This window comes from Channa argus, chromosome 5, assembly GCF_033026475.1.
Source record: "Channa argus isolate prfri chromosome 5, Channa argus male v1.0, whole genome shotgun sequence".
Taxonomy (NCBI): domain Eukaryota; kingdom Metazoa; phylum Chordata; class Actinopteri; order Anabantiformes; family Channidae; genus Channa; species Channa argus.
In genome coordinates this window covers 774,500-791,032 of record NC_090201.1, presented here as the reverse complement: position 1 = coordinate 791,032, position 16,533 = coordinate 774,500, and the positions used below count along the sequence as shown (strand labels likewise).

The 16,533-nt window shown below is 41.0% G+C and overlaps 1 protein-coding gene across 7 annotated transcripts in view; it reads right to left on the bottom strand.

Moving 5' to 3' along the window:
* epha8 (eph receptor A8) overlaps positions 1–15,735 on the bottom strand; it is a 122,256-nt gene extending 106,521 nt beyond the window's left edge. For 2 of the 7 annotated variants that reach the window (XM_067505292.1, XM_067505294.1), the window contains exon 1: positions 15,256–15,716. In XM_067505292.1, the coding sequence (XP_067361393.1) occupies positions 15,256–15,358 (103 nt within the window). In that variant the 5' untranslated portion in view covers positions 15,359–15,716. Of the gene's footprint in view, positions 1–15,255 lie in introns of all 7 variants that reach the window. The other 5 variants (XM_067505293.1, XM_067505295.1, XM_067505299.1 and 2 more) reach the window with 4 other exon arrangements.
* Positions 15,736–16,533: the final 798 nt, after the last annotated feature.

Sequence of the window (16,533 nt, the reverse complement as noted above, 5' to 3'; positions counted from 1 at the left end):
AATATTAATTTCACATCCTTCCAGATTTATCTCATGACCTTTTTGTAGGTGCTAGACCCCTACGTTGGAAACCTCATGACTAAACTATCTGCATTTGAAACATTTGCAGCTAGTCACAGGAGACATTTTTATATGTGTAACATCTGCAATAGTTTTTCTTTTATTTAAAGACAATATTTAAACAGTGCTTCCAGTTCCGCCCCCACACAGTGGACGTGATTGGACATGTTTCACCCGCAGATGTTCATTATAGAAAGAAGGTGGAACCATGGAAACATATTCCAATACTAACACATTTAGTAATGAAACCCTTTACTGCGACTGACCTGGCAAAGTGTGAAAATAAAACAGATATAATATGACACTGTTTAGTCAGATTTTGTAATAATGTGCTGTGGCTGCAGCCCCCACACAGTCGCTGAATGATGCAGACTGCACGATTTATTTTCCTCAAGGTGTTTATCTTTTTACCGAGATGCTCTTTGACATAGTGGTAAAACTCTCTAAGATGCTCTTTCTATATTAATATTTATAATTAACCTCATCAAATTGTGAGATCTTCCAGCAAGAGTTTTTATTTCTTTTATTCTTTTTAGCCTTACACAATGTTGTGTTCTTTTGTTGGCCCTGTCCAAACTTTTTTAAAACATATCATCACACTTAACATTTTTTGTTTTCAAAAACAAAAACAAAATTCTCATTATCATAATATCTGATATGTTCTCTTTAGTATTTTTTTATTAAAATAACTTGTAACACTGTTGTCCATTAAGTTGGAGTAAATAATATAATATTTTTTACCTCTTCTCGTGAAATGATGGTGACAGTGGGATTTATTCTCAAAACTGCATTAATCAATCTCTTCTCTAAAACACAATTATAACATTTTTAAAAAATGAGGAACGTTTCTGCTAACAAAATCATTCCAACTTTACACAGATTTACAAATAATTGCATTTTGTTTTTGTAGATATTTTGTTTACATTTTACAGAATTTTTATTTATTTTTTAATTTGACGCCTGTGAAAGTAGACAAAAAAAAATTAAAAAAACAGAAAAAAACTCTTACAGGCCATAAACGGGCACCTTTCAGCACCGCATTGTCTCTGAGGACACCGGCAGGCTCATTTGTTACGTGTACTAAAGTGTTTCTATCACCATCCCACAGTAATAGGACTCTGTCACATGCTTGATACTTTTTTGATGAAATCATTACCTGGCTCATGCATTTTTGATTTGTTGGTTTTGCCAGATCAATGCTACAAGAGACAACAGGCACAGCAAAGAATTCTAATATGCTACTGTTTTATCCTTGTCAAAAACTAACATGGAAAGAATTACGTGATCATTTCATTTTTATGCTCTATATTTAAATGATAATTCAATTAGAAAATATGATATTGTGGATATATAATGACTTTGGTACATATGTGCGATATACCTGGAAAGTTTTTGGGATTAGAAAGTTAGAGATGACCAGCATGACACGAAGCCTTTTTTTCCGTGGGGATATGATCAATGTCGTTGACAGGCTTGATATCACTGCAGCTGTAAATGGCTGAACAAAACAAAGACAGAAATCAAAAATGAATCTCCTATTTCTGTAACCTACAGTATTTTTACACTCAAGACACAACGCCACATATCATCATCAATGCCAGTGTACCCAGAATTGTTATGGAAATGAAGCAAGGAAGTGTGCACTACACAACTTTTTCCATAATATCAGCACAAAATGCACTAGAGGCAGCACTTTTCGACAAAAAATAGAATGTACTCTAAAGACACTCCTGTTTATGCCTTTCAAAAATTACAAGACTAGGTCAGAAAGAGTGGGCAGAGGAGTGTCGGCTCCTCGGCTGGGATGATGACAAGATGATTTGGTTTACACTGGCCAGCGCAGCCACCACAATCCCTTACATCTTATTTTAGCAGGTGCTCGCAGGCTCGAGCATGGGACCCTGCTTTGTATATCTTTGCAAGGCATCGTGTTTGCTGCATGATGGAGGGTGGTAGGATGCTCAGGGCCAGCGAAGCTCGTTCATTCCCAGGGGGAGACGAGTGAATCGCAGACTATACTGCTGCCCAAGCCTGCCTGGCTTCCCCAGGGAAAACATCCAGAGGGGTATAGACGTATCTGAGAAGAGGCACACTATAAATAGAGCAGGTAAAGAGGAGAGGTGAGGAACGAAAAAGAGGGGGAATGAGAACGACGAGGGGAGTTGAAAGCTAGAAGAGGAGAGCCAGAAACGCCTAAAAGCAGATGACAGAGTATGATATCTGCAGCCGATGGCATCCGCAGAGATGTGGGTTTATGTTGTCTTCAACACCTGCCTTGCACAGAGCCCTTGACTTTCAGCATGGCCTGCTGGTGCAAAAGCTAGGAAAGTATGCCTCAACGTATTGACTTATGTTAGGGAGAGTTCACGCAGAGGTTATCTCTGCTGAAGCGAAAGCAAGCGAGGTAGAGCTGAGAGAAGAGTTGAGTCAAGACAACAGTGATATTTTATCAATACAGACTCAACTTGCAGCCTCGAGATCTCTGATGTTTCTATACCCGTTCTCACTCTGCCTCCCTTTTTAATAAATAAAATTACTTTTATTCTTTATTTATTTTCCCGCACTCCGGCTGCTCCAGGCCCCCGTGCTGTCAGCTCCTTTCAGACCTTGTGCAGCCTGTACAGTATGTCTCTATTTCACACTGACGCCCTTTAATCATTTTCATCATTTGAGGTAGCTGACATTTTACATAAAGAGCTCTTATCATCCCTGGCTTATGCTTAATGACGAATGGTGATAATTACTGTCAGTCAGTGAATCACTATTTCTGCGCTGGAGTGCGTGCGCCTTAAGAGAGAGCAGTCTGGATTGTGCAACGTGATAACATAATAAAGTGGGCCACATACAGTACTCTGCCACATGTGGTCTAGACTCCATCTTAAGATAAACCGTCATTAGCTCAATAAATGTGGTTTTAAAGCAGGGCTCACACAGAAGCTGTTTTCTCACAACAGAAAATTGTGCATTTCATGTCCGATTAAAGAGGCAGAAATGTCATTTAGTACCTAAACCTAATCTTTCGGTCTAATCCGAACCAAACCTCTTAGCACAACCTTTGCACAGTTATCAATGCAGGATTCATGTTTAGGGTGAAAAATAGTCTGACGCCAGCCACCATTTTGGTGCCGTTGCAAAAGAAAGAAGCCGCCATTTGCTACCTGGCACCAGAAGTAGTGCAACTTTATCAGAACCCTGCCTTCCTACGTGTGGGCAATACTTCAACAAGTGGTCCAGTTAGTCGCATGATATAGGTGAGACAAACGATCTGTACGGAGGGTTAAGGTCGGAGGACTCGTTCTGCTGTCGAGTGTAATGTCTGTTTAATATCCAGGACAACTCACTTTGACATTTGCATTTTCACATGCAGTTGCTCTGGGTAATGTCTAGACGCCAATAGACAGGCAACCATTTTAACCCATTGGCATTTATTCGGGCCCTTGGGGGAAACCAGATTACACAGAGATTACACAGAGAAAAGCCGCATAGGCACAGGGAGAAAAAAAAAATGGGTCTTGAACCCATGACCTTTCAAGTGTGAGACAGTAGCGCCAACAACTCCATCACAATGCAGCCTTCAATATTTTCTACCAGTATGCAAGAAACTGAATACAATTTTATAACTTTAAATGGAGCATTGTAGACTATCGGTGCTGTGTTTGCCGCGACTTCGTGCTGTCTTGCTTTCCTGTTTAAGTACAGCAACATTACACTGACTTTGACCTGATGTACTGTGGGTCATCCTTAGGAGAGGTAATTACTTCATCATCATCCATTTAGCCACTCATGCAATGTTCCAATTATTGTTGCAAATGGCTTTTTAATGATTAAAAACCAAATACAAAGGTTGAGAGAGCATTTCCTTCAGAGAATTACAGTATTGTATCTCTAACACCCAACATCTGATTTTTAATGTGCGCTGCCCTGCTGCTTTTTATGTGAACCATATGTTTCAGTAGTAATCTAAATGTCCCAATGAAGGCTTTAAGTTTGGCTTGGAGGTAATGAAAGATGAACTAATTTGAAGCATTTCATGGTATTGTTGAGAGCAAAAAAGAGACATGACAATTTTCCTAAATACTGATAATATCCAGATGCATGGTTATATATCTATTATGCTCTTATGCAGTTAGCATAAGTTTCAGTACTGGAATAATTCAAGGCTCGTGCTACTTTGATGGACATATACACTTTTTGTTGTACTATACTGTAAGTGCTGTGCTGCCAACTCTTGTTTTGGCTTCAGCTTCATCTGAAACATTCTTCTTTTTTCTGAAACATGATTAGTTACCTCGCTGCAAGCTAAGACATGTTAATGTCTCCATAATACCTAATTAATCCTTCAAAGACACCATATTGTAAGTTGTTTGTGATTGTACTTGTAAGTTTTCCTACATTATGAACATCACCATAAATTGGACGCCCGGGTTGGATCTGCACACCTGCAAAGTTCACACTTGCACTATAATTACAACAATGGCTCAGGTTAACTGGAAGCGTTTCCACCACTCTGCTCGACCCACCAGGCTTCTGCAAGAGGGTTAATCAGAGCAGAATGGAGTCAGGGTGACCTTAAAGAGACAGAAACTACAATGGACTGGACGGAGAAGAAGAAATACTGTGTAAAGGCCAGTTATACAAAAGAGAAAAACATTTTTCATTCAAATCATTTTTATTAAAGCTCCAGACTAAAAATACAGGCCCCAAATTTTGCATAATATGTCCTCTTTAAGTGTTGATGTGCTGTATAGGCCTACAGCAGCAGGACGACCACCCATAACACACAATGTTCATAGCAACAAATAAAACAAAGCTTTTTTCAAGGGCAGAAACATCATCTTCATCACAGATTTGGACACTTCATGTGATGCCATGCATTTGTATTACGTTTTCTTTTCTTTCCCAGCTGAGTGATGTGTGGAAAGTTGCCGTCCTGAGCTAACTCGAGCATTTCCTCATCTGTCATCACAACCGAGAAGAGTCCCCACCACTGTCTCAGCTCCAGAGCCTCTCAGGGATACACAAGCTTTGTTGTTAATCTAGTGCGAGTGTGAGTAGACGAACAAACCGAGCCTCATGCATTTAAAAGAGCTGAGTGTGAAGAGGAGACGATGGAGAACAGAGAGGAGGATAAAGGAGGTTTTGGACTACCTGCTTTGGCTGTGTTTGTGGGTTCCCCGCTGCTGAATCGTTCCATTAAACTCCACTGGGCCAGTTATCACTGAGAGCTTCATCTTATCTAAAAGCTTCTCAGGTTCTTCTTCTTCTTCTTCTTCTTTTCAGGCTTAATATAAAAATTTGGATGCTAATTAATTATGCTGCATTATTTTTTTGCAGCTGCAAATTGTTTTCCTAAACTGTGATATTGCTCATCTTTGAGTTTGCTTACACATGTTTATTACTAGCTGTGGTTAATCATGTTAGGAAGCCCCACAGTAATAAAGCACACAGAGCTAGTAATGTTCAGAGAGACTAGAGTGGAGAAATGAAACACTTTTTTTTTCGAGCGGTCACAAAAGGATTTGGAAATACATGTCATGTCCTGGCCCACGCTCTGGATGTGTCTCGGGCTAATGATGAATCTGCTGTGAAACAGTAATAGTACAGTGTAAAAGTCAGGAGGCCAGGACGAGCAAAGGTACTTTTTCGGCTCCATTTACCACACAAACATCCTGTCCTCCAAACAAGGAGAGGGTCTATTTAACACTACCCCCTTTTTTTTTTTCACTAAATGCTGAGGTTACTTCAGCTGAAGGTAGCTCATAGGCTACGTGCTGATGCAAGACATTGAAATCGACTTCTACAAACCTTTTGCCAAAATGCCCTTCATTATTCACTTTCTCCTCCTCCTCCTCCTCCTCTCTTTTCTCCTAACCCATGTGCATAAGGTGGACGTTTCAAATGTGTCCGATCGCTTTATATATACCCGCCATTAATATCACCAGAGCAGTGATAAGTCAGTTGATGGAGTGTGTGTGTGAGTGTGTGTTTGTGAGGGAGCATGTTTACACACACACACATATATTAATTAGATCAGGATCAGCCTGGTGATATATGGACAGATTACTGTTTGTAAAACCCATTATTTCGTTTTGGAAACAGGTCCCGTGAGACATTTATCAACCGAGATCCCACTTGGTTGGGAGCTCAGTAGGGAAACATGTGATGAACAACTGAAACACATTTTGTTTTTTCACAAATTATTAAAAAACACACACAAGTTATGTTTTTCATGCTTTTGTACAAGTATCTCTCCCACAAATTGAACTTTGCATCTAGCACTTCTTGTTTTTGCACGGACAAGGGGGGGCAATGTTACAGCCCTACCCCATAGGTGGGGTTGATTTTAACACCATACCATCAACACACACACCGTAAAAAAACAATGATGAATTTCAACATATTTGTTGTTGTTTTTAAATCTCTGCACACCTGAGAGTGCAACAGGTGTGTTGGGATAAAAACATTTATTTACTCTTGATAAAAGTTTTTCTAATATCTGATTGGCTAATTATAAGACAATTGCGTATTTTGCTTTCAAAATTGTAAAATGTGTAAGTTATGTGTATTATGGCCCTATTCTATACTGAATGATTTATTCCTTGTATATTTTCTCATTTGGCTTGATACTGAAAATTGAAGATAGGTTACACAGAATTGTGATATGTGTTTCTCTGGTTGGATAACTTGGGGTTTCTTCTTGTAGCATGTTTCCTCAGATACCTGATGGAGCTCATATAGACCAAAATGTTGTAGGCTAATAAATGTCATTGCCATTTTCATTTTTTTCCGAGTATTTATACGCGGGGCCAGCGCATGCACTTTTGCAGCTCTAGGCAAAAAAACAATTACTGCATGGTGTCGCTCTATTTACCACGTACCATACCAGCAGCACACAAAGGCCAGTCTGCCAGACACTAATAACCTAGTGAGGCGCTAGTAAACTCATAGTGTTCACAATTTTGTATGCAGGAAGCAATATGTAGGCTTTTTTAAAACTCCATACAGTTGGGCAGCAAAGTTTGCATTCCCTTATTTTGAAGTGGCCAAAAAAAGTAGATGCAATTTCAGTGGAAGGGGATTCAAACATATTCCAAAAACTAATATAATAATAATGCAAATGTTCCTTCATCATCAGAGGTAAGAAACATGGCCAATGTTACAGTAAAATGAAGAGAATCAGTTTGCATAAAAGTTGCCTTAATGAATTGAAGTGAACTTTAATATCTAATGAAGGAACATTCACACTAAATGTGTATTAAAATATATGGAAAAAAGGGGGAAAATCTTTTTGCCGTTTCACAACAAGGGGATGCAAAATCGCATACAAGTGTGTAAAAATAACACCAAACAGGTCTGCATGATAACTCCAATCACCTGGTTCTAAATTATTTACAGAAGAGTTTTAGAATCACTTAACACCAATATAAATCTTTCCAACACACACATCATCCCTCTCTTCATTACAGCTACTATATTTCTTCCTGACCCTCTCTTGATAAAAAAATGGAATTCAACTGGAAACAATTGAAATATTAATTGGAAGCTAAATCCAACTAGTCAGAATGTTCACCTTTCCCAGGTGTTTCTTTTATTTATTTTCAGTTTACAGCTCTGTTTTGCTAATATCCAGATATCTGGCTTGTCGACGAAACTTGTCGAATATTATCAACGTGCAACAGTAGTCCATACTGAGCAGGTATGTACAGCGTAACGGCCAGTTGCCTTATGAGGATGTGCCGACAGTGTTGATACATAAAAACGAGCCGGAATTTCACGATAACACTTGTCTCGCTGCTAAACTCTCTAACTACATAATACTAAGAAATGTGACTTGTGTAGTGGACAATGGTTGAAGAAGACTGTACACTGGAGCTTCCCTTCTATAAATAAGTGCTTTTATTCATTAATTTACCTAGAAAAAAAATGCACTATGCAGAGGTGGCAAATGGTGAAATGACCATGTAAAGAGCACCTGCAGTAAACACAATGTCATCTTGTCAAAATGGGCCATCGGAGCTTGAAAAGCTGTTCAGCCGTTTACTTTGCAGGACTTGTTGCAGCTTGCTGCTGTTTGAGCCGCGGTGACTCAGAGGAAACGCTCTTCACAAAGTGAGCCGAGCACAAACTTTGAGTTTGACCTTATTAGACGGTTGGCTCTTTGTTGCTGCACCAATTGGAACAGGTTGGCAGGTTTGCCAGCGTTTATCAGAGCATATTAGACCTTCGCTGGGCTTCTATTAAACTTAATGAACATTTAAATCCTTTAATGGATTGAAGGGAATTGAGAGCAGCAAATTATCAGCTAGATGCTCTCCGCCGGTGTTGATAAAGACACCCGCCGATGGAAGTTGAGGAGACGCATTTGAGACAGTGCCCTCCCTCTTTTTCCCTCTCTTCCTCTCACTTTGTTCCCTCTCCGTGACTGTCTCACACTTGTTTCTCTCCTCCACTCCTCATCTCCGTCTTTGCCTGTGTCCCTCTATCACACAGCCTCTCTTTTGTTTCTAACACACGCTGTGTTCCTCTGTCTGTCTGTAACAGTGGAGAGGAGGCTGTTGCTGCAGAGCCACATCTCCGTCATTCATCAGTCCCCATGAAGGGAACATCATAGAGATCTCTCTCCAGGAGGGATGTGCTAACACAACCACAACACCAGCCCATTACAGGGCTGTCAAGCTTTGCCTACAACCTCGTCTCCCTGTCGTTCACTCTTTTTGCTTCATCCTCTGCCATCCCAGTGAGGGATCTTCTACCCCACATGGCAGCAGAGTGGAGAAACATAAATTACCCAACGATATGGCTTCTATCAAAGAGCACAGCAGTGCAAGCCCAGGGGCTGCTAACGCCAGCCCAGCATCAGGTCTTGCTAATGGGTGGAAAGGTCTCAGGAGAGACCCCTGCTTTTGTTAGGCCTGGCCTGCTTCTGGCCACAGCTCAAGAGGACTGGCAGACGCGGCTGTATTGATCTGGTAGAACCTATATTCCTATTGACAGCTGGCTAACAAGGCTGATGTCTCAATAAAGAGCGGTGCCTTGGGGAGAAAAAGGGGGGGAAACGGCCAACACCAAACCTCTGTCAAGACAAACCAGCGGATAGAGGGAAGGAAAGGTTCGCGCCCTGTCTGTTTTTTTAATGCGCTCACATAACACTGTGCACACAAGCCTCACCCCCTCTGGATGCCACTGGCTGTTCTTTAGGCTGGAACTGAGAGTGAAGCATAGGAAAAAAACGCCTCTAACAATCACTGACTTAACTGGCGAAGGCCAAATTTGCTTCTGTTGCTTTGAAGGGCTGCGAAGGGGAAACTCTTCAATCGTTTGCCGTCACAATATTGTTTTAATGACACACACATTTTTAAGCATTATTTCAGATACTCAAGGTGAACTTGTGAGTAATTAATACAGAGCTCTGTTGTTGCCTCTTCTCTCCTAATGCTCTTCAATTTTTGATTGATTGGGAACTGCGAGCTGTAAGTGATCGAGCCAAGGCAACAAAAGAAGCAAGTGTGTGTGTGTGTGTGTGTGTAACAAATCCACTGACAGACTGATTGATGAGGCTTGTGATCTGTTTTTGATGCGTGAGACTTAAGGATATGGTCTGGACACCTTGCTGTGCGGCGAGGAGCCGGTAGTACGAGACGGCGCTTTCCTTGTCAGCGGGCTTGTTGAGGTGTCCTTGAGCAACTCGCTAAGGATTAAACACCGTAGCAACTTCAGCGCTCAGAACAATAGTGCAAATGTGCTGTTTTTCCACTCTGTAATGTGTTGCAGAGAGGTTTCCCCTCCTAGCTGTTAATTATGACTAATTCTCACGTATTTTTCCCTCCTGTTGTTGCTACACATGCAGCAGGTATTCTATTGAGTGAGGAGAGATCAATACAAACAGCAGCATCTGAGACGACTGTAGCAGTGATCACAATCAAAAGCCTTGCTGTCTCTTTTTGTTTTTTTTCCGCAAAGGCAAAAATTTGTCTTTGACTTTTATTGCACAAAGAGAAAAGAAACTGCAGCTCCCAGCAGTCTGGCTCCTTTCAACTTCTCCCTGTTCATTTCCTGTTTTCCCCAACATTCTGTTGCTTCTAAATTACATGTTCAACTCTTAAAATAATGGGGGGAAAATGTACAATAATCTTTGCTTCTATTATTGTTCCCTGCCTCTGTGTCTCTTTCCCCTGTTGGTCCTCCTGCACCAGAGGTATGTGGTAATAATCATCCACCTACAGTTTGCTCATTAGCTGTGAGTCCTGTTCCCCGCATGGGTCTTTTCATGTTCCCAGTACTAACAACAACCTGAAGAAATGCTCTCTGTCCTCACTGGGACTGCGATGGTGTGAAACAGTGTGCAGGAGTTGAATCAGGGACAGTGCCCCGCAGACAGGATTGGGATGCTCGGGGAAACCACCACCTCCATAAAGGCAAGTGATTCAGTATACAACAAGTGTGGGAGCTGCAGGAAAACACAGCGAGGTCGGTCTTTGTTTGATGCTCCCCGTGTGCACGCTTGGCCAACACGGACTTATGTGATCGAGGCTGATTAAAATAACAATCGCTATTTCGTGCCAATGACTTTAATGTGGCTATTTCCCTCTTTCCCAAAATGACACAGATTCAGTGTTTATGCTCATAAAGATTTTTCTTGGAAATACTATTTGGAAACACAATCTTAGCAGCGAATAGCTCCAGTTTGTAGAACATTTACTGCTGTGATGATGTTGTTGCTACTTCAGACACTGTTTTACACTGAGCAAAAAGGTGTAAAAAACGAAATTTAAATTGTGCAGAAAAATGTCCATATGGAGGCCAAAAGAAGTCAAAAATAAATAAATCTGAGTAAATAAACGCATTATGAAATAAACAACCCTTTAAATATGCTGGTGTGATATTATATAACCATACATTTCTAAAACTAACCACCAAAACATAGAGTTACATTGCAGGTAATTTGCAGCAGTTTTCTATTTTCTTTCTTTTTTTTTTTTTTTTTTTTCTATTTTGTGATTGGCTGTTGTTTCTGTCTAAATGCGATCAGCCAATCACATAACTGGTTGTGCACTGTTTTGCTGGCTAACCGACGACTCTGCACTGAAAAAAATGCCATGATGAAATGTGAAACAAAACCTGCTGGAGTGAAATAAATGACCTACAGTAACATTTCACTGCATTTCATCATGAGCCTAGGCAGGTTTGAAAAATGTGCCAGGATATTGCAGTGTTTTGTCATGTATGTGTTTATGTGTGTGCATATATTCTGCCGTAAAATTTTTTGAATTGATTATTTATCAATAGTAGAAAAATTGCATCCATACATATCCTGTAATAATAATAACTGCACACGTATTGGATACTAAATATACGTTATTTTTTTAAATCAGAATTTTATCATCACAATTCAAAAGGGCTTAATTTTATGCAATTTTTGCTTTTTAAAATTTTACAGCCAAAATAATAAACAGCAGCAATAATAAATAGCAGCCAATAAATCATATTGTGGCCGACCTTTTAACAACATAGCTTTTTAGTGTAACTACACCGTAAATGTTTTTTGTAGTGTTCACGTAATTGCATGAAATGTGGTTGGCGTACGACATCCATTTCACGACTGTTCCACCATTTTATTATGTGTAAAAACAGCTTCATCTGGTCAAATTCTGTAGTTTTGTGGACAATGCAGCCTTGACATGAGCGCCATCGTTCCTCTGCTTCCAGCACTGCATTTCCAAAAATACTTTTTTAGAAAACCAGGTTAAAAAACCGGTTTGCAGATACCACTTCAAAAAGCAGTGTGTTCATTTGTGCATTGAGAAAATGCTCATAGTATTGAAAAAGCTTTTGAAAACACACTGGATTAGCTGAGAAACGCCAGAACACTTATTTTTCTGTGTTTACATCTGTTTTATTTTAATGTCTTTTAAGCCTTGAAGCAACAGAATGCATCACGGTATTTTTTGACTTTATAGAAAAATACGTTTGCAATTAAATAGATTTAACTTTTCCCCTGATACTACAGCACTTAACGTCTTTTTATTTAAAGACAGATTTACCTCAGCTTAGACACTAAACTCTGTCCTTGCAAATGAAATGTGTGTGTAAGCTGAACTCAGGAGGCTTTACCTTCCTCCACGACATCCCTACTGCTCTGTGACCGAGTCCAGCTCCTTGTCTCCTTTTATGTTTCTGGATCGAAAAAGACACTAATCTGATTGTGCTCTCATTACAGTTTCGTTCAATACACATAGTGTTTTCACTGAAAGATTCTATATTTCGGGCGTCAAGTTGAAGAAATACGCAAACATATTGTGAGACCTCAAAATATTAAGACTAGAATTTGCCTTTGTCTCTTTGTTCCTCCAGCTCTGACCCCTAAACAGATGCGTATACCAACACACACACAAACACGCACTCACAATGCTCCACTAAAAAATAGGAGGATGAAGGATATTTGACTTAAGATGTTGCATATATTCAGCTTTATAAAAACACTTCTGGCCATTTGAATACATCCACGATAGATGAATATGTCAGCAAACATGAACAATGGGCAGAAAAATGAAAAGGCTGCTCGTGGATTGTATTTGTACATCAACTATACACACAAACATCAGTCAGGGGCTCTGCCTTGTCTGTAAGTATGTGTATTCTTTACTATGTGAGTTATTGGATGCTTGTGAGAACAGTTACCTGTCCTTCCATCAATTTAATTTCCAGCTCCTCGCTCGTTCCAAAGGTTATCTCTTCCCTGTATATGTAATATTTGTAATTGCCCTCGAGTCGAACCGTAGCCAAACCAAAGCAAAAAAAATAAATAAAAAAATGAAAAGAGAGATAAAATTTTCGGCACAATCGTTTTCGAATGAATAAAAATTTGTTATCCTTTAGATATGAACTGTTAACTTGGTCTTAATTATAATTTTGCTTCTAATCCCTTCCAAACCTGATTAAAAGCAGTGTTTGCAGGATCTTGCAATATTGATTTGATTTAGATCAGCGTGGGCGATGAGAGCAAGATCTCATTTTGGGCAGTGTTACTTTCACAACACTCTGGTGACTTTTTTTCCTGCAATGAGAACGTCTCTCTAGGACGGTGAGTCATTCATGTCAATTAATGTGTTACATACATACGTAATTTTTCAAGCTTTACAGTTTTTATCTTATTACATTACACATTAGGGAGGAGGCTTAGAAAACCGTTTAACATTGCACTTTCCAGCTGTGTGCAACATCTGTAACATTTTCCGCTCATAAGACATGCAATAGTGTTTGTGTGCACACACAGTACATGACTTCCACAAAACCATTTTATGTTATACATTAAATGCTCTGCACTTACAAAGCACTTTTCTATCTTACTGGTACCCAAAGTACTTTACAATATTGCTACTGAGCCTCCTGGAACAACTTGGGGTTCAGTGATTTGCACTTAGATATTTTCACATCTAGACAGGAAGAACCAGGGATCGAATCGCCGACACAATTGCTGGACGACCTCTCTATCGCACATTCTCAACTGTCTCAGTAATTCGTTTTTGGTTTGGTCTCTCGTGACTAATTGCTGCTTTGGTCACATATACAACTCTGAAAGACTAATTGTCTAAGATGTAAGATTATCACTTTAAAATGCAGAAACGATTGGAAGAACATAAAGTATAAATAAATTCAGACGTTGTAAATACTGTAAAAAAATACATTAAAAATCATTAAAAAGAGTATTTGATAAAATGTACATTGCTTAAATCAATTGTGTTATATGAATTTAAAAGTTTTTCTTTGTTTCAAATGACTGATCCTAGTGGACACAACCTGTATCATACAGGACAAGACCGTACAGGTCTCGCTAAAAATGTGGCTTTTCATAATAAACTCTTGTTTTCAAACAGCTGTGTCTTATTCGATACGGAGCGAGACAAGGGGAACAAATGACTTCGTGAAATTTAGAAAGCAGGGATTGAGTCGGAGACAGGACAAAAACAAAGTGTGTCTTTTCACTTTATCGATGTGGTCACGACGAATCGCTCATCGGCGAAGGGCAACCCTCATCACAGGAGAGGTGGAATTGATTTGCATAGCAAAGATACAACAGAGGGACAGATGAGGACACTTGATGTGGGAAGTCGCTTAGTAGAAATTACAGCAAAGTGGAGAAGGGAATAAAATGTGACATGTAAATAACACAGGGCTTTTATGGTGGGTTGGAACTGTTGCAACACACTGTCTCTGCCTCCTGCTCTGTCTGACCTGAGGAACCCGGACTCTCCCATCTCCACTTTGCAGAGCTTAATACAGGATAAGTGTCTGCCCTCACCTTTCACTACTGAGGTGATCCCACCTGAACCAAAGCACTGATCTCTCTTTTTTTTTTTTTTCTCCACTATCCCTTCTTTTTCCTGCTGCTACTGCTGTTTTTTATCCCCCTGCAGTGGTGAGCTGAATGTTTCTGTCAGGGGCGAAGAAGGCCCTAACAGTGAAATCGCTGCTGTCACTCAGCCTCCTGAGACCAGACCTATGTCAAGAAGCCCGTCTCACACACACACACACACGTAACAAAAAGCACTGAGGGACTTTGTGGAGCGAGTGTGTGGCATTAGTTGAACAAGTGACAACAGCAGTTTTCCGTGTTGTGGTGGAAAAGGCGAAGGATGACGGGAAGATGGAGGTAAACAAACCGAGGCTTGTGGGAGCAAAGTGTGCAGTGTGTGCGCGCGCATAGAAACACGCACGCACGTGTAAATAATTATTACCCTACTTCGTCTCCGTGCACGAGAAGAAATACAAAGGTTGGATGCACGAGACGTTCACCTCCGCTCACATATAAGGAAACAGCGCAGACACACAGTTTCACGTCACTGCCACCACAGCAGACACATGCGCTGTTACTGCAGCTGACACGCAACCCGGGCAAATATGAGCGATGTCAAGATGAGTTCACGCAGACACACACACACACACACACACACACACACACACACAGACATCACCCAGATTTGCTTGAGTTGTTGTGCAAAGCAAACTTTGATGTCACACCTCAGGTTAGGAAACACAAACACACCATCTGTGAAAGTATGTGTTTACATTTCCTTATGTGTGTGTTTCATAGCTCCACATATATGAAGTCAATCCCACGCTGTTAGAGAACATACATTATTGTGCTCTGTCTTTATAAATGAGCACACACACACACACACACACACACACTCCTACCTTCATTGCTGTTAGTTCCCACTGTGCCCAGAGCCTGTAGTGATATAGTCCATAGCAGCATCGCAGCCAGCCCCGGATCTGAAGCCATGGTGCTCTTCCTCATACCCCGCCAGTCTCCCTCTCTCCTTCCTCTCTTACTCCCTCGCCCTCACTCGCCCTCTCTGCCGCTCGCTGCTTCTCTCTCCTCTCCTCTCCCTCTTCTTCTCCCTCTGTGTCCCAGGGTTGGAGCGAGAGCTGGCGCTGAGGGGAGCGTGTGTGTGTGTGTGTGTGCGTGTGTGAGGAGTGTGTGTGAGTGCGAGGGCTGCGAGCTCATTGGGTTGGAGTTGGAGCCTGCCTCTGTGGCTCTCGGTCTTCAGTCTGCCGGCTCCCTCACGCACACACACATACATACATATACTTTCAGCAGGCAGTCGGAGGGGCGGGGGAGGGATGAGTGCGTCTGTCAAAGTCCCGGCAGCCAGTTAGAATACAGAATCACCGGGTGCTGCACATTTAAGGGCTCCCTCTGCCACACCCTCCCGTCCTACCTGCCTGGCCAACTCTGACTTTCTGTTTATCTCTCTGGGTCATGAGCTGGCACACTGCTTCCCCAACCTCCCAGCCCCCCCCTCTGTTATTTACCCCCATTTGTCATTGGCTCCCCCCCCCACACACACACACACACTCACCTACCCAGTGGCAAATATCTGACTGATGGGATGAAATGAAAACAACAGCATGTCTGCGAGGCTCAAGGACAATGATCGACTATCAATCTAGTGTATTGTTTTCATAAAGCTATTATCTCCTGTCCAGGTGCAACACAGTGTGACCTCACATGTGTGTGTATGTACGAGTGTGTCTGTTATTCAAGGATTGTGATCATGTATCGACTGACAAGAAGGTGCGGAGCTCTCCCACAGTTTTTTCCACACACTGCTGCAATGATGTGAGCTGTGTCGAAGTAAAATCGTTACGCACTCCGTGTGATTCATAGAGGTGATGGGAAATAAGATTTGAAGTCATTTGTCACACCATAAACACTGAAGTAAGATTCACTTTTAAACTATAAAGCTGACAAAACTAACTCATCACAAGGTCCATTTAGTAGCTGTTTTCCATTATGCTCTGATGAAGATCGTGTCATGTGTCCGAAACCCCCAGAATAGCTGCTCAATGACGTTTGTGATGAGGCCGTTTTCAAGACAAGTCAACAAGACACGAACATTTCAGTCTGACTGTAATACTCAGTTATAGTGTTCACCATGGTAACTGACCTCATGCTTATTCTGCATTCAT